At 44.0% G+C, this 17,990-nt stretch overlaps 1 protein-coding gene across 1 annotated transcript in view; it reads left to right on the forward strand.

Annotated features, from left to right (window-relative positions):
- The window catches only part of LOC139379573 (collagen alpha-1(VII) chain-like), a 104,953-nt gene that overhangs the window by 24,334 nt on the left and 62,629 nt on the right, over window positions 1-17,990 (forward strand). Inside the window, exons 11-27 of the mRNA XM_071122388.1 lie at window positions 644-790; window positions 1,020-1,139; window positions 2,680-2,838; window positions 3,084-3,197; window positions 3,453-3,602; window positions 4,895-5,032; window positions 6,045-6,191; window positions 6,656-6,775; window positions 8,174-8,320; window positions 8,873-9,163; window positions 9,668-9,807; window positions 12,714-12,837; window positions 15,297-15,440; window positions 15,944-16,131; window positions 16,474-16,551; window positions 17,619-17,636; window positions 17,734-17,760. Of these exons, the coding sequence (XP_070978489.1) occupies window positions 644-790; window positions 1,020-1,139; window positions 2,680-2,838; window positions 3,084-3,197; window positions 3,453-3,602; window positions 4,895-5,032; window positions 6,045-6,191; window positions 6,656-6,775; window positions 8,174-8,320; window positions 8,873-9,163; window positions 9,668-9,807; window positions 12,714-12,837; window positions 15,297-15,440; window positions 15,944-16,131; window positions 16,474-16,551; window positions 17,619-17,636; window positions 17,734-17,760 (2,252 nt within the window). The remainder of the gene's footprint in view (window positions 1-643; window positions 791-1,019; window positions 1,140-2,679; window positions 2,839-3,083; window positions 3,198-3,452; window positions 3,603-4,894; window positions 5,033-6,044; window positions 6,192-6,655; window positions 6,776-8,173; window positions 8,321-8,872; window positions 9,164-9,667; window positions 9,808-12,713; window positions 12,838-15,296; window positions 15,441-15,943; window positions 16,132-16,473; window positions 16,552-17,618; window positions 17,637-17,733; window positions 17,761-17,990) is intronic.

Below are 17,990 nucleotides of genomic sequence, written 5' to 3' on the forward strand. Positions count from 1 at the left end.
TGGTCACCTCCCTGGCCAAGGCCCTTCTCTCCCGATTTCTCAGTTTGGCATGGCGGCCAGTTCTAGGAAGAGTCTTGGTGGTTCCAAACTTCTTCCATTTAAGAATGATGGCGGGCACTGTGGTCTTGGGGACCTTCAATGCAGCAGAAAAATGTTGTTACCCTTCCCCAGATCTGTGCCTTGACACAATCCTGTCTCGGAGCTCTACAGACAATTCATTCGACCTCATGGCTTGGTGTTTGCTCTGATATGCACTGTCAACTGAGGGACCTTATATAGACAGTTGTGTGCCTTTCCAAATCATGTCCAATCAATTGAATTTACCCCGGGTGGACTCCAATTAAGTTGTAGAAACATCTCAAGGACGATCACTGGAAACAGGATGCACCTGAGCTCAACTTCGAGTCTCATTGCAAAGGGTCTGAATACGTATGTAAATAAGGTATTTCTGTTTTATACTTTTAATACATTTCAACCACATTTATTTCACTGTCGTTATGGGGTATTGTGTGTAGATTGCTGAGGAATTTTTGCCATTTAATACATTTTAGAATAAGGCTGTAACGTAACAACATTTAGAAAAATTCTAGTGGTTTGAATACTTTACGAAGGCACGATCACATATCCCCTCCTTTACCTCCAGATGGCCATAGAGAGAACGTGAACCTGGGGGAGACCTTTAACTTCTACATGATCCAGGGCCTCCACCCAGGCACTGAGTACGCCATCACCATCAACCCCATCTTTGTGGACATCGAGGGCCCTGTCATCTCTACCCCAGCCAAGACACGTGAGTTACCATGGAAACTGGGGCTATGTACAGGATGAGTCAACTTCTGAACATTATGGTTGCGTCCTAAATGACACCCATAATACAGTTCTTTCTACCACAGTCCTGTGCCAGAGCAGTGTGCCGGCCGAGGCCATCTCCCTTCATCATGCAGCTGTACAATGACTAACATTCTATCCATAATGATAGTTCAATTCTCTCCCCTCTCTCTCCCGTCTCCCTGTGCCAGTGGAGAGCAGTGCAGTCCAGACTCTGAAGGCATCGGCAGTGAGCACCAACAGTGCCATGGTCTCCTGGAACTCTGTCCCTGGGGCCACCGGCTACAGACTAGCCTGGGGGCCCACTCCAGGTGACCTCTCACCTCTACACAATGCACTCTCCCTGCCCAAAAACAACCCCCCTACCCCCTAGACAATTGTGGAGATCTGAGGGGATTTGATTTGATAGGCTAGGTAGAATGTTTTAACATATTGCTTATCCCTGTCCAATCCTCTCAGATCTCCAGAAGTGTGTACGGAGCTAGGGGCTAGAGGTTCTTTCTTGACAGGGCCTCTATCTCTCTCTTTCTCCCCCCCCCCCCCCCCCTTTCTCTCCCTCTCTTTCTATCATACTCTGTCCTCCTGTCCTCCCTTTGGGCTTCTCTTCCTCTTGTAATTCTTTCTCTCTCTCCTTTTCTCTCTCATGCGTGATGTATCTCTGACGATGTTCAGAGTCTCCCCAACTCTGTGTACCTACCTACCATCCCTCTGTCTCACCGTGTCTATCAAAACCAGCATCACTAGAACATGATTGGAGGAAGATTCTGCAGCGGGCTTATGGATAAAAAGAAGGTGGGGGGGTGTATTTGATGTCACCCTTCTGAGCGTCCCTGTGGGGACACGACACGGATCCTTTGAAATGCCAGGACTGGGCTCCCCACCATGTCACTCGGTAGTACCAGCGTAATTTCCATGTGACAAGCTGGCAACATGGCCACCCCCTCAGAAAACAGGAAAATAAAAGGAGAGATGGAGGGATACGGGGGTTGTTTTAATGAGGGGACGGGCTTCTGATGATGTTCATATGGGGATGACAGGAAAGGGGGGAATGTGTGAATAAAGGTGTGTGTGTGAGAAAAGGGATTGATCAAGCCAGATGAAAAGATGGAGGAGGGAGAGTAGGGTGCCTTGTCCTTTCATGTGGAGACGATGATGGGAGTTATTTTGGGGTTTAGGTTGGTTTTTGTTCACGTATCCTCTTCTCATTGCCCTCACGACTGGTTGACTTTTTTTTTTAACTCGGGATGCTTTTAATATCAACAGAGCTACGCTTGGAAACGAAAGGTATCATCAAACAATCCCAATGTCTGTAGAATTACTTGCTTTCGATGATTTGATTTGCCTGTAATGAGCTGTAAAGCAATATGAAAGGGACAAATTGAATGGAACGTCGTTAAGTTGAGTATTCATTAAGGGATTCATTAAGTTGAGTACGAAGAGAGACCTAATTGCTAATTAACTAATTTAATTTAAGCTACATAGTGAGCAATTTTGCAAATCATCAGACACAACTGTGGCAGGGTAGCCTAGGACTAGTAACCGGAAGGTTACTTGCAAGGTTACTTGCAAGTTCAAATCCCCTAGCTGGCAAGGTACAAATCTGTCGTTCTGCCCCTGAACAGGCAGTTAACCCACTGTTCCTAGGCCGTCATTGAAAATAAGAATTTGTTCTTAACTGACTTGCCTAGTTAAATAAAGGTAAAATAAACTCAAGTGAACACTCCATTGGTCCAAAGGAGTTGGCCTCCAATAGCAGGTGATTGTCATTATGGGCAAAACACTAAACTGACCTTAGATCAGAGGCCCTAATCCTCCCCCTACTCCATTGTTATGTGTGTGTTATTCTTCCAGAGTTTGTGGGTCGGGACCGTCCTAGGCAGCTGGCTCTGAACGGCTCCACCACAGAGCACCTTCTGAAGAACGTGGTCCATGACACAGAGTATGTCCTGTCTCTTTACGTCCTGTTTGGATCGCTGGTGGGTCCCGGCGTCTCAGCTACCTTCCGCACCTGTGAGTCCAACGTGTCCTCTTTCCTAGTGAAGTGTATTTTCATCACTACCCTGACGACTTCCCCTTTATCTGGCACTCGGTCGTATCACCCATCATGCAGTATTGTTTTGTGTTTTCATGTTCAGACGCTCCTGTTTTTGTATTCTCTCTATGTTCGTTCTGATTAAACTCACCGACTGCACCTGCTTCCTGACTCCCTGCGTCTTCGTCATGTTGCCTTGTATCCCCTCTTCTCTCTCCACTAGCCCCTTTGGGATATGTGTCTAACTTCCACGTGACTTCCTACACCAGTTCCTCCATCGACGTGGAGTGGAGTCCCGTCGTGGGGTCCACCGAGTACAAACTCACCTGGAACATCGGTACCGTAGTGGGCTTCTTGATCCAAATCCTAAATATAACCTTATCTCAATTTCAAAGATGAATGTAGCCTGTGTGTGTGTGTGTGTGTGTGTGTGTGTGTGTGTGTGTGTGTGTGTGTGTGTGTGTGTGTGTGTGTGTGTGTGTGTGTGTGTGTGTGTGTGTGTGTGTGTGTGTGTGTGTGTGTGTAAATGTTTGTGTGTGTGTGTGTAAATGTTTGTGTGTGCCTGAGTCTTTTAATTGGCTGTGTTACACAGATGGCAACACTCCCCAGTCCCAGTATTTGGACCGCAGCGTTCTGTTCTACCGCACTGAGGGCCTCAACCCAGAGACAGTCTACATAGTTAGCATCCACGCTGTCTACGGCAACACAGAGGGGCCAGAAATCTCCCTCTCACAGCTCACAGGTACCTGGAGAGAGAGTATGGGGTAAATCCAAACTTGTGCATGATTTTTTTCCCCACAGTGGTGATGGTGGGTATTGGACATTTTCACTTATTCCTATATTAATGTCATTGGGAGACGGAGTGAATTTTCGACTCAAGTGGTTGCTAGGATTTGCCCCTATGACGTCAGTGGAGTCTGCAGTCACAGCAGTGTGCTTGGTAGGTGCTGTATACAAACAACTCATTTAAGATACTGGGAATCCAAACGCATATGCAAGGAAACACATGGAAACAGTGGTTGACGTTGCTGTGGGTAATGTAATCACACTTGTGCATGGAAACACATGTAAACAGTGGTTGACGTTGCTGTGGGTAATGTAATCACACTTGTGCATGGGAACACATGTAAACAGTGGTTGATGTTGCTGTGGGTAATGTAATCACACTTGTGCATGGAAACACATGTAAGCAGTGGTTGACGTTGCTGTGGGTAATGTAATCACACTTGTGCATGGGAAGCCCTCACAGTCCTCCGCTGTATTTCCACCACTATTGTCATTCTAAGATGTGTGATTTGAACGAGACAGACCACTGTTATTTCAATCGAGTAAAGCCGTCATTGAAAAGTGATGATCCATTCAGACCAGCCTTACTGATTGAACTTTTGGAAATACATTAAATGGAAAATATGGAGTGTAACTCTGAGTCACTGGCCATTTACATAAACCCACTGCCCTGTGGATGAAGTCCTGATATTGTAATCAAGTAGGGAGATGTGGAACGTTACGCCCCTTGTACCCTTGTAGACTGGTGGTGCCCTTGTTTGATTGACGGGTCATATACTTTGAGCTTACTATTTTAACCGAGGTTCCCTTTGTTGACACTTGAGGCTTGTGTTTTAACCACTGCTGTGTGTGTGTGTGTGTGTGTGTGTGTGTGTGTGTGTGTGTGTGTGTGTGTGTGTGTGTGTCACTGCTGCCTGACATGGTTGTTATCATATAATAATTCTATCTGAGTTTGTTTCTACTGTTAGAAACTCTGAACAGGAAGTACTTCCTTTACATTGAAGAAGTCCATCCAGACTGTTGTGTTGTTGAATGAGGAACATTGTCACAACATTTATTAAGATAATTGATTGTATATGTATTCAAGGTATGCTCAAAGCGGTCAACATTGAAAGGCAGAAACTCGCCTCATTCACCACCGATGTGTAGCATCCATGTAGCGGCAGCCATTTTGTGGCAGAAAGCTCACCATACATGTATTGTTTATCTTAAATGAACCTACATCTATTGTTGATGTGGTTCCGTTAGCGTCGGTGACAGAGTCAGAGCTGATCCAGGCGGTCAAGGAGGTGAAGGTGGTGGATGTCGGAATCAACTCCTTCATACTGACCTGGAAGAGAACACCTGGGGTCACTGGCTACAAGATCTCCTGGAGCCCCTTCCATGGTGAGGAACACACACATGCATGTATGGACACACAGACATTGACACACAAACGCACACCACCAAAACTCCATATACTACCCACCATTGCGACCTGTATGCTCTCGTTGGCTGGCCCTCATATTCGTCGCCAAACCCACTGGCTCCAGGTCATCTATAAGTCTTTGCAAGGTAAAGCCCCGCCTTATCTCAGCTCACTGGTCACCTTAGCAGCACCCACCCGTAGCACGCGCTCCAGCAGGTATATCTCACCAAAGCCAATTCCTCCTTTGGTCGCCTTACTTTCCAGTTCTCTGCTGCCAATGACTGGAACGAACTGCAAACATCACTGAAGCTGGAGACTCATATCTCCCTTACTAACTTTAAGCACCAGCTGTCAGAGAAGCTCACAGATTACTGCACCTGTACATAGCCAATCTGTAAACAGCCCATCCAACTACCTCACCCCCTATACTGTTATTTATTTATTTATTTTTGCTCCTTTGCACCCCAGTATCTCTACTTGCACATTCATATTCTGCACATCTATCACTCCAATGTTTAATTGCTATATTGTAATTACTTCGCCACCATGGCCTATTTATTGCCTTTACCTCCCTTATCTTACCTCATTTGTACTTGCTGTATATAGACTTTTTATATTGTGTTATTGACTGTATGTTTGTTTATTCCATGTGTAACTCTGTGTTGTTGTTTGTGTCGCACTGCTTTGCTTTATCTTGGCCAGGTCGCAGTTGTAAGTGAGAACTTGTTCTCAACTAGCCTACTTGGTTAAATAAAGGTGAAATAAAAAATTAGGCTCTATCTCAATTCGTCTTTCATGCTTCCTTGCATCCCCTCACATTCCCTCTTGTATTAGAGGTCATGGTCCCTCCCCACAGATCTAAGTTCTTCAAGGTGAGGAGAGAGGCTGTGAGGCATAAAGGAAAGATCGTTGTGAAATAGCTGTAAGCTATCCTGCTGTCCTGACCTATATATATATATATCCCATGCATGTTGACCTCTCTGCCTCTAGGTGGCGATGAGAAGTCCCAGCTAGTCTCTTCCTCCACGACCTCCTTCACGATCCCTAAGTTACAGGAGAGCTCGGCCTATAAGATCCAGGTGGCATCTATGGTGGGGGGCCGAGAAGGGAGCCCGTTCCTGGTCACTGCACGCACCTGTGAGTACTGAACTATGGCGTCACCTCTCAGATATTCCTCTGGATAAGAGTGACTGCTAAATGACTCAAATGTAGACCTATCACACGTCTCTACTCACCTAGCACCACCACCTAGCACCACTACCTAGCACCACCACCTAGCACCACCACCTAGCTCCACCACCTAGCACCACCACCTAGCACCACCACCTAGCACCACCACCTAGCACCACCACCTAGCTCCACCACCTAGCACCACCACCTAGCACCACCACCTAGCACCACCACCTAGCCCAAAAAGTAGCAGTATGGTATCTTAAAGTTATTCCGTGTGGTTGAGGGGATCAGTTTGAGCAAGGCCAGGCGCAGAACCGATAATCTTGATCAGATAATAAGTAGTTATTTGGGATGCAAAGTGATTTGTAGATCAGTGAGTCTGCACAGTCTTTCTCAAACACTTAAATTATGTGTTGATTGTGTTCCAGTGGACCTGCCTAAAGTGAACGGCTTTGCAGCGCTGAACACCACAGACAGCAGTACTTCCCTCAACTGGATCAGAGTTGCCGGGGCTTCTGGGTACCTGCTCTCCTGGAGGCACATCTCAGGTCAGAGGTCAAAGCACAGCCAATCACATCAGGCTGTGACATCAGCACAGCCAATCACATCAGGCTGTGACACCAGCACAGCCAATCACATCAGGCTGTGACACCAGCACAGATGATCACATCAGGCTGTGACACCAGCACAGATGATCACGTCAGGCTGTGACACCAGCACAGCCAATCACATCAGGCTGTGACACCAGCACAGATGATCGCGTCAGGCTATGGCCTCATTCAAAATCCAGGCTGTACAGCACATTACCAGAGGATGCAATTCAAAATGCAGCCAATCACATCAGAGGAGCAATTCAAAATGCTGTAATGACACTAATAGTACAGCACATTACTTACAGAGGATGCAATTCAAAATGCTTAGTAATGCTTTCTTCCTCAATCTCTCTAATAGTACTTACAGAGGATGCAATTCAAAATGCTTAAACAAACACAGTTATAAAAGGAGAGAAAGAGAAAAACACTGGTTTCAAAATGTGGCAAATAAAAATAGTAAAACAATTATTTTTAAAAACTGTGGACATAAGAGACTAACGCATTTGAATAAATAAAAATACGTGAAATAGATAGTATAAAATAAATAAAATAAAAGCACCCTAAGTAAAAGCACGGCAAAAAAGGTGTTTCTTAAGATCTTTATTAAAAATGCCTTCAGTTTCTCCCATTTCCCATTGTTGAAGTAGTCACTGACTAGACATGACTGGGTAGGTAAACCCAAGGCTCCACCACATGGCTGTCAGCTGCCAGTCATACAATTGGAATGGGGCCTATGTTAGTGACATCAGTACGTGTTAATGACTTTGTGTGAGCATGGCAGTGGGGGTGGGGGGTATATTTAGACAGCGCCCCTCTCTCTTATCCAAGTCATTTCCTTCAATAAACTGCCTAAAGTATAAATGGAATGTCGGGGTTTGTCTTTCATGTTCCGATCACTTTTTGGTCATCTCGGCACCCAGAACCAAATTGTTCGGTCTGTCACACGAGAAGACTACTTCCTGGAGATTTGATCAACTATTCTAGGTTTCATCATCCCCAGTTTTTAAGTGTGAAGGGTTTGGAGGCCATAGTTAATAGAACTCATTATGTAGGCACAATAAATAGGGGTGAATTAGGGGTGAAATAAGGGTGAATTCAAGATGTAAATGGGGATTTTGTCCTGTAAATGGTCAATTGTTCCAGACTGTTATTGTGATGGGGAAACCTGAGTTACCCTTGGAATTGGGCTGGGTTATGTGTTTTTACAGTGATGACAATTGTTTTGTGTTTGTCACTATTTACAACCTCTTTGACCAACCAGAGGACAATTTGTTCACAATGACTTACCTGGATAAAGGTTAAATAGATTTTATTTATTTTTTTACCACATATGGGTACACTTTCTCTCTTCAGAGTTGGACACCAAAAAGGAGAAGCTTGGCCCTTCTGCCACCATGTTTAAGCTGAGTGATCTGCTGTATGGCAGGACCTACATCTTCACCATCAGACCTCTGTATGGAGAGGTGGAGGGACCCATCACCTCTATCAACCACAGGATAGGTAAAGCTTAACACCTCTTCACGTTATGGCTCCAGCTCACTGGCACAATAAACAACGTGCTCACTCAAAAGTTCAAAAACGACAACAACAAAAACAATTGTTTAGTGCTGTTATCCTAAGCTGTAAGAAATGCAACGTTTTGAGAGCTGTCCATTACATTGTTATTCACTTCACAGGAAGCCGTCTATCATACAGGAAACCCAATGCTGGTTCATGTACTTACTAGGTCATGACATAAGTTATTACTAAGTAATTACTGTGGTGTAGAGTAGGTGTAGGACAGGCTAGCGGTTAGAGTGTTGGGCCAGTAACCGAAAGGTTGCGGGTTCGAATAATTGAGCTGACAAGAGGAAAAATCTGTCTGTGCCCTTGAGCAAGGCACTTAACTGGCTCCAGGGGCGCTGTACTAATATGGCAACACAATACACTGCATCTATCCATGTATGTGACTATAAATGTCATAAATCATAATGTAGACAGTATATCATGTGAAATGTGTCCAAGCACAACACTACTGCATATACATCTGAAACACTGTCTATTTCCTTTCAGTGGCCAAGGACCATCCTCTGGTGCCTGTCCAGTCTTTACCAGCCACGCCTTCCCCTCTCCTCCCTCACACCCTCACCGCCTCCCACCCCAACGCAGCCAAAACCACCAAAGCCCACACCCGCTCCACCGTCACCAAAGCCCCCTCCAAAACCACCTCCGGCACCGCCAAGAAACCCCCAAGCACCACCGTTGTCAAAACAGCTGCAGCCACCACCAGCGTTGGCCATCTTACCACCAATACCAGAAACGTATTGGTTTTGAATACAGAGACAACTGTTGGACCAGGGCCAGGTAACAGAAGTATTTATAGTACCTATATAGATGAATAGCTGTTAGGCATTACAATCAGAGCAAACTGACAGCCCCTCAGAATAACAGCACTTACCTCCATTAGAGACTGCTTCTTAAGACTGAAGAATAACAGCACTTACCTCCATTAGAGACTGCCTCTTAAAACCCTCAGAATAACAGCACTTACCTCCATTAGAGACTGCTTCTTAAGACTGAAAAATAACAGCACTTACCTCCATTAGAGACTGCTTCTTAAGACTGAAGAATAACAGCACTTACCTGATTTAGAGACTGCTTCTTAAGACTGAAGATGTTCCTTTAGCAATGTTCTGTCTGATGATAATAATGTCTGCTAACAACCAATATCACTGTCACCATTACCTGTGTGTGTGTGTGTGTGTGTGTGTGTGTGTGTGTGTGTGTGTGTGTGTGTGTGTGTGCGCACCTGCACGCTCGTTCCTGTGTGTGCATGCGTGCCTCCATGTGCGTGTGTGTGTGTTGCAGTGTGTGGCAGGGTGAAGGCAGACATAGTGTTCCTGGTGGATGAGTCATGGAGCATCGGATCCAATAACTTTGCCAAGCTCAAGGACTTCCTGTTCCGGGTTGTCACCTATTTCCCTGTGATTGGTCCTCAGGGCACACAGGTCAGAGGTCACACACATTCAATATGTCAAAAGCTTTACTGTTCATTTCAGGATTAACAGGCATGATGTACAGTATGTTAACACATCACACACAATAGACTTAAAAACCATAGCAATGTAAGGGTGAAGTGTACCTGGTTGACTGTACCTGAAGTGTACCTGGTTGACTGTACCTGAAGTGTACCTGGTTGACTGTACCTGAAGTGTACCTGGTTGACTGTACCTGAAGTGTACCTGGTTGACTGTACCTGAAGTGTACCTGGTTGACTGTACCTGAAGTGTACCTGGTCGACTGTACCTGAAGTGTACCTGGTTGACTGTTCCTAAAGTGTACCTGGTTGACTGTTCCTAAAGTGTACCTGGTCGACTGTTCCTGAAGTGTACCTGGTCGACTGTACCTGAAGTGTACCTGGTTGACTGTACCTGAAGTGTACCTGGTTGACTGTACCTGAAGTGTACCTGGTTGACTGTACCTGAAGTGTACCTGGTCGACTGTACCTGAAGTGTACCTGGTCGACTGTACCTGAAGTGTACCTGGTTGACTGTACCTGAAGTGTACCTGGTCGACTGTACCTGAAGTGTACCTGGTCGACTGTACCTGAAGTGTACCTGGTTGACTGTTCCTAAAGTGTACCTGGTTGACTGTACCGGAAGTGTACCTGGTCGACTGTACCTGAAGTGTACCTGGTCGACTGTACCTGAAGTGTACCTGGTCGACTGTACCTGAAGTGTACCTGGTTGACTGTACCTGAAGTGTACCTGGTTGACTGTACCTGGTTGACTGTACCTGAAGTGTACCTGGTTGACTGTACCGGAAGTGTATGGACTGTGTATACTTCTGAGCTCCATCATAGAGAGTCTGGTTTCTTCTTAACTAGTTGGTCCTGGTCACCCTCATCTTGGCTTGTTCTTTTAGGGGTTAAGGTCCTGGTCACCCTCACCTTGGCTTGTTCTTTTAGGGGTTAAGGTCCTGGTCACCCTCACCTTGGCTTGTTCTTTTAGGGGTTAAGGTCCTGGTCACCCTTACCTTGGCTTGTTCTTTTAGGGTCTAAGGTCTGAATTGTTGTTGCAAACTTTGTGACAACGTTTAGATTCAATATGTTAAAATCTGAAACCTAAAAGCACAGGACATTTGCAATCATCTTCCTTTTTCAGTTCGCCCAAAGTATGTACCCTAATGTATCTGTGGAAACAGCATTCTGTTATTGCCTCTTGCTGTATTTCATTAAAACTGTATTTTCTATATAGGCAATATGAAGGGGAATGATACATGTTATGATAAGATGACCTTGTTATTGAATGTACAGTACCAGTCAAAAGTTTTGACTCACTTACTCCTTCAAGGGTTTTTCTTGATTTTTACTATTTTCTACATGATGTAATAATAGTGAAGACATCAAAACTATGAAATAACACATATGGAATCATGTAGTAACCAACCAAGTGTTAAACAAAATATATTTCATATTTGAGATTCTTCAAAGTAGTAACGTTTTGCCTTGATGACAGCTTTGCACAGTCTTGGCATTCTCTCAACCAGCTTCATGAGGTAGTCAGTCACCTGTAATGCATTTCAATTAACAAGTGTGCCTTGTTAAAAGTACATTTGTGGAATTTCTTTCCTTCTTAGAGTGTTTGAGCCAATCAGTTGTGTTGTGACAAGGTAGGGGGGTATACAGAAGATAGCCCTATTTGGTAAAAGACCAAGTCCATATTATGGCAAGAACAGCTCAAATAAGCAAAGAGAAATGACAGTCCATCATTACTTTAAGACATGAAGGTCAGTCAATACGGAAAATTTCAAGGACTTTGAAAGTTTCTTCAAGTGCAGTCGCAAAAACCATCAAGCGCTGTGATGAAACTGGCTCTCATGAGGACCGCCACAGGAAAGGAATACCAAGAGTTCCCTCTGCTGCAGAGGATAAGTTCATTAGAGTTAACTGGATCTCAGATTGCAGCCCAAATAAATGCTTCACTAAGTTTAAGTAACAGACACATCTCAACATCAACTGTTCACAGGAGACTGTGTGAATCAGGCCTTCATGGTCAAATTGCTGCAAAGAAACCACTACTAAAGGACACCAAAAATAAGAAGAGACTTGCTTGGGCCTAGAAACACAAGCATTGGACATTAGACTGGTGGAAATCTGTCCTTTGGTCTGATGAGTCCAAATTTGAGATTTTGGTTTCCAACCGCCATGTCTTTGTGAGATGCAGAGTAGGTGAACGGATGTGTGATTCCCACCGAGAAGCATGGAGGTGGAGGTGTGATGGTGCTATGCTGTTGACACTGTCAGTGGTTTATTTAGAATTCAAGGCACACTTAACCAGCATGGCTACCACAGCATTCTGCAGCCATACACCATCCCATCTGGTTTGCGCTTAGTCGGACTATCATTTGTTTTTTAACAGGAAAATGACCCATAACACACCTCCAGGCTGTGTAGAGTGTAGAGTGATGGAGTGCTGCATTAGATGACTTGTCCTCCACAATCACCCAACCTCAACCCAGTTGAGATGGTTTGGGATGAGTTGGACTTCAGAGTGAAGGAAAAGCAGACAACAAGTGCTCAGCATATGTGAGAACTCATTCAAGACTGTTGTAAAAGCATTCCTCGTGAAGCTGGTTGAGAAATTGCCAAGAGTGTGCAAAGCTGTCATCAAGGCAAAGGGTGGCTACTTTGAAAAATATATAAATATATAAAATATATTTTGATTTGTTTAACACGTTTTTTGGTTACTACATGATTCCATATGTGTTATTTCATAGTTTTGATGTCTTCACTATTATTCTACAAAGTAGAAAATAATTAAAAAATTAAAAAATCCTTGAATGGGTAGGTGTGTCCAAACTTTTGACTGGTACTGTAGGTAATTGCCACTGACTGTCCCATCTCTCCCCTCAGATAGCAGTTGTGCACTACAGTGATGAACCAAGGATAGAGTTCAAACTGAATGATTACAAGAACAGGAACTCTGTCCTAAAGGCTCTGAGAGGAGTACACTATGGAGGAGGCAACACCAAAACAGGTACACACATACACACATGGACACATACACACACACGTACACACGTACACACATACAGACATTCTGTCTGCATAGAAAAATGTTAAATGTCTATAAGCTTTGAAAGTGGAGACCTCACAAACGTCCAAAAGTGAACTTGCCTTGCCTTTTGGAGACAGCTTTGTATTTGCATAACTAATTAACTGTTAAATACTGAACTGTTTCGCCCAGGGCTGGATTACCTAATAGGCACACAGGGCATGTATCCCTGGAGGTCGGGTGCCCCCCAGATAACATACGATAGCAAAATGTGTGGAATTGCAGGAAATTAGCTTTAAACTGCTAAATGTTCTCTTAACATCATGGCAAAAAGTGAACAATAGCATGAGATGAGCTATAAAACAGTCATTTTTCTCTCATGGCAAAAATGTAGAAAAGTCTTTAAAACTCCAGCATGTTCTCATAGCTTTATGGAGGTTGGTGCCCCGGGGCCCAAATGCGGTAGTCCGGTGCTGGTATCGCCACACAGTTAGCCAAGATGTTTAGCTAGCCAGCTGATGTTGTGTTCAGCTGGATAGCAACCGTTTTTACCCTCTTTTGCTAGCTACCGTAGCCCTGTCTGTCAAACGCCCGTCTCCAAAAATGACAAGCTGTCTCCAGTTGTGTTTGCATTTTGAAATTGTGACACACCTTCCATGCCTATTCACTTTCAATACACATTGATTCTCTATATTGTACCTGCGTAAGTGCCTGCGACCAAGTCTGTGTGTCAGTGGCGGTCGGTGCCTTTTAAGATGAGGGAGGATGATCATTTAGGGGCAGCAGGGTAGCCTAGTTGTTAGAGCGTTGGACTAGTAACCGGAAGGTTGCAAGTTCAAACCCCCGAGCTGACAAGGTACAAATCTGTCGTTCTGCCCCTGAACAGGCAGTTAACCCACTGTTCCTAACAAATAAGATTTTTTCTTAACTGACTTGCCTAGTTAAATAAATAAAAAATACTTTTTTCATAAGCAAGGCCTTATTTCTATTACAGCATGTTGGATGACTGTCATTCATATTCCATTCACCCAGCTCAATGTAACATCGATATGTTTAGGCTACTACATCTTCCCTGTACCCATCATGAGGCTGCACACAGGTCGGGAGAAATATTTGAGGTGACAGACAGTGACACACAGACAGACAGTGACACATTCAATACCGCCTTGCACACTCTTGCCTGCATCTAGCTGATCTACGGTGTAATCATTAGTCCAACAGTTGCAAAATAGAGTTTCTATAGGACAAATTCAGTTATGTTTATCGCCTTTTTGTTTCATTTGCTTTTGTTTTAAGAAATGTTTAACAGAATCCGCACAATGAATACACCCCTGATCACACGCAAACACAGTTCTCTTTCATAGCAGCCACATACAAACTGCTCGTTGTACATATAATTCCTTCTCACATCTATCTACGTGCTCTCTACGTACCTTTTCCCTTCACTTGTGGACTATCTATGACCAGGTGAAAAAACATTTCCAAGTCATACAGACTATATCATTGCCACGTCATAGTCAACAAAGCTACTAGAACTAATGCGTTAGTAAACATGCTACAATCATACAGTGCCGTGTACAGTCAGCAGCAAGCAGTTTAGGAGTTGCACTGGCGGGCCCCGGTGGCAATACATTTATAAAACCAAAAGCTTAACTTGACTTGGAAGAGTTCCAGTGCTGGATAGCGATAGTCAGCTACCTCCCCATCCCTTCCTCTCTGTTTGAACCGGCTGTTTGACTAGCTTGTTGCATTCAATTATAGCTAAGTGAAAGTGAAAAAATATATACTATGAAAAATTGCTAGCTCTCTCTCTCTCACTCTCTCTTGCTCTCTCACTTCTCCTTAATTTTGGATTAATTTGTTAAAAACTGTTCAGCTATTGTCTGTCTCTCTCTTTGAGTCAACTATCTCACCATATTTTATGCACTGCACTGCACTGCAGTGCTAGCTAGCTCTAGCTTATGCTTTCAGTACTAGATTAATTCTCTGAGTCTTTGATTGGGTGGACAACATGTCAGTTCATGCTGCAAGAGCTCTGATAGGTTGGAGAACATTCTCCGGAAGTTGTCATAATTCATGTGTGAATCTATGGAAGGGGGTGAGAAGCATGAACCTCCTAGGTTTTGTATTGAAGTCAATGTACGCAGAGGAGGACAGAAGCTAGCTGTCTTCAGGCTACACCGTGGTGCTACCCTACAGAGTGCTGTTGAGGCTACTGTAGATCTTCATTGCAAAACAGTGTGTTTTAATAAATTATTTGGTGACGTGAATATATTTAGTATAGTTTTCTCTAAAAATTATAACTTTTTAAATGTTTCACTATTTAAAAAAAACTACATTTTGTAGGGTTGGTCTTCTCTTTCTTCCTGTGAGAAGCCTCCACTGGTGTGTGTGTACACATTGATAGTGATATTGCCAGTGAATGTATTGTTGTTCCATAGGGAAGGGGATGAGCTACGTTCTGAAGGAGCTGTTCCAGGAGTCTCTGGGGATGAGGCAGGAGGTGCCTCATGTCTTGGTGTTGCTGACAGATGGCCGGGCCGTGGACGATGTGGAGCAACCCTCCAGGATCGCACAGGCTTATGGTCAGTTAAGATATCAGTGGTCATACTCTACATACTGGGGGTCAAAGGTTGTGGCTAGATGGTAAACAGATACGAACATAAGTGACTTTTCAAAGCAGGCTAGGAGTGCATTTTATCTAACCCTAACCCTTTTCCTAACCTTAACCTAATTATCCTAACCTGCTACGTTAATTCTCCTAACCTGCTACGAAAAGTAACTTCCGTTCGTAGCTGTATACCATCTAGTCAAAACCGTGGTCAATGTCTTGGGACATCTAAGGATTGTAGCCATTTTGTTCTTGTTGATTAGGAGCCGTTGCTACTGACACGCAAGGTCCTGAAAACATCTCTTTAACACAGATGAATCTACACAGGATTATCTCACCTGTCTTTGATACATGTAGTGATATCCAGTAACTGGTCCTTGTCAGAAGCCTTTGACTTTGCATATTGCTGAATATTGCTTTGTATAACATTATATCATGTATTTTCACATTATTCTCTGATATTGACTCAACTCTCAGGTGTGAGTGTGCTGGCCATCGGGGTGGCCAATGCAGACATGGACGAGCTGAAGAAGATAGCATATCCAGCCAGCTACCAGAACATCTTCTACGCCAGGGACTTTGATGACTTCTCCTCCATAGAGAGAGAGTTCATCAGCAACATCTGCAGCGAGGCGCTGCTCTCTGAGTTCAGACAACACGACGAGGTACAGAATACACACGTCTGAATTAAACTAATATATCATTTGAAATGAAAGGTACTTCATCGGGACTTTTTGGAACAACGTGCTTGTTTTACAACATTCTAGCTTGCTGATAACGTTTGCTCAATATGTCTCCTTAGCTGGGATCACAGTTAAGTATGAAGTGTGGAATGTTGTCAAGCAGCCAATTATGACAGAGATGTGAAACTGGGCTGCTCTCGCCCTCCAGCTGGAATTAGAATGTTCTCGAGGTAGAAATGAGGATTTAAATAATAATGACCTATAGCCTCTGATTCAAGGTCATATAATAAGGTCAATATCAAAGTGTTTGACCACTTTTATTAGTCTGCCCAGCTGGACACTCCAACTGATGACCCTGATGAGCTGACCAAACCCCAGGGCCCCTGCTCCTTACAGTGCAAGGTACGTCCTTCTCTTAGTCATCATCATCATTACTGTTATCATCAACATTACTATTATCATCATCATCATTACTGTTATCATCAACATTACTATTATCATCATCACCATCCTCATCATTGCCTATTTCATTATTTGTGTCAGCATCACGTATCCCAGTTTGTCCAATAGAAATCGAATATATTCTACGTATATGGTTTGTTCCCTCCCAGCAACCAGTTCTGCTAATGACGTGATTCCGAACAGTTCTGGCAATGCCATCATTCTAACCAGATATGCTAATGACGTCATTCCGACCAGTTCTGGCAGTGCCGTCATTCCGAGCAGTTTTGGCAATGCCGTCATTCCAAACAGTTCTGGCAATGCCGTCATTCCGAACAGTTCTGGCAATGCCATCATTCTAACCAGATATGCTAATGACGTCATTCCGACCAGTTCTGGCAGTGCCGTCATTCAGACCAGTTCTGGCAATGACGTCATTCCGACCAGTTCTGGCAATGCCGTCATTCCGACCAGCTCTTGTAATGACATCATTCCGACCTGTTCTTGTAATGACGTCATTCCGACCAGTTCTGGCAATGCCGTCATTCCGACCAGTTCTTGTAATGACGTCATTCCGACCAGTTCTGGCAATGACGTCATTCTGACCATCTCTTGTAATGACATCATTCCGACCAGTTCTTGTAATGACGTCATTCCGACCAGTTCTTGTAATGACGTCATTCCGACCAGTTCTGGCAATGACGTCATTCCGACTAGTTCTGGCAATGACGTCATTCCGACTAGTTCTGGCAATGACGTCATTCCGACCAGCTCTTGTAATGACGTCATTCCGACCAGTTATTGTAATGACGTCATTCCGACCAGTTCTGGCAATGACATCATTCCGACCAGTTCTGGCAATGACGTCATTCCGACCAGCTCTTGTAAGACCAGCTCTTGTAATAACATCATTGCCCACTGGGCTCCTTCTTTAGCTGACCTTTGACCCACTGTCTTTTGGAAACATGGACTGACCTTTATTTGATTAATAGATTAATCTCTTTATCCTTTCTGATTCACTTCCAAAGGGGCAGAAAGGTGAAAAGGTGAGTACAGTTATATTTAGTTACTTCTAGCTTGGTGATTAAATGAGATATTTGGACTTTATGTTTCCCTCTCTTTTTCTCTGCCTGTCACTCACAGGGAGATGGCTCTGGTAATGGTGGACTGGTATGTTCTACACCACAATTTAATTAAGTCATCTGTTCATCCAGCCATTCATTCAGTCATTCATTCATTCAGTCATTCATCAATGTATCCAGCCATCCAGCCATTCATTGTCATTCATTCATTCAGTCATTCATCAATGTATCCAGCCATCCAGCCATTCATTGTCATTCATTCATTGCCATTTATTTATTCATTCATCTGCCATAATTCCATGACATTTGTTTGATTAC

This window comes from Oncorhynchus clarkii, chromosome 21 (assembly GCF_045791955.1).
Source record: "Oncorhynchus clarkii lewisi isolate Uvic-CL-2024 chromosome 21, UVic_Ocla_1.0, whole genome shotgun sequence".
Taxonomy (NCBI): domain Eukaryota; kingdom Metazoa; phylum Chordata; class Actinopteri; order Salmoniformes; family Salmonidae; genus Oncorhynchus; species Oncorhynchus clarkii.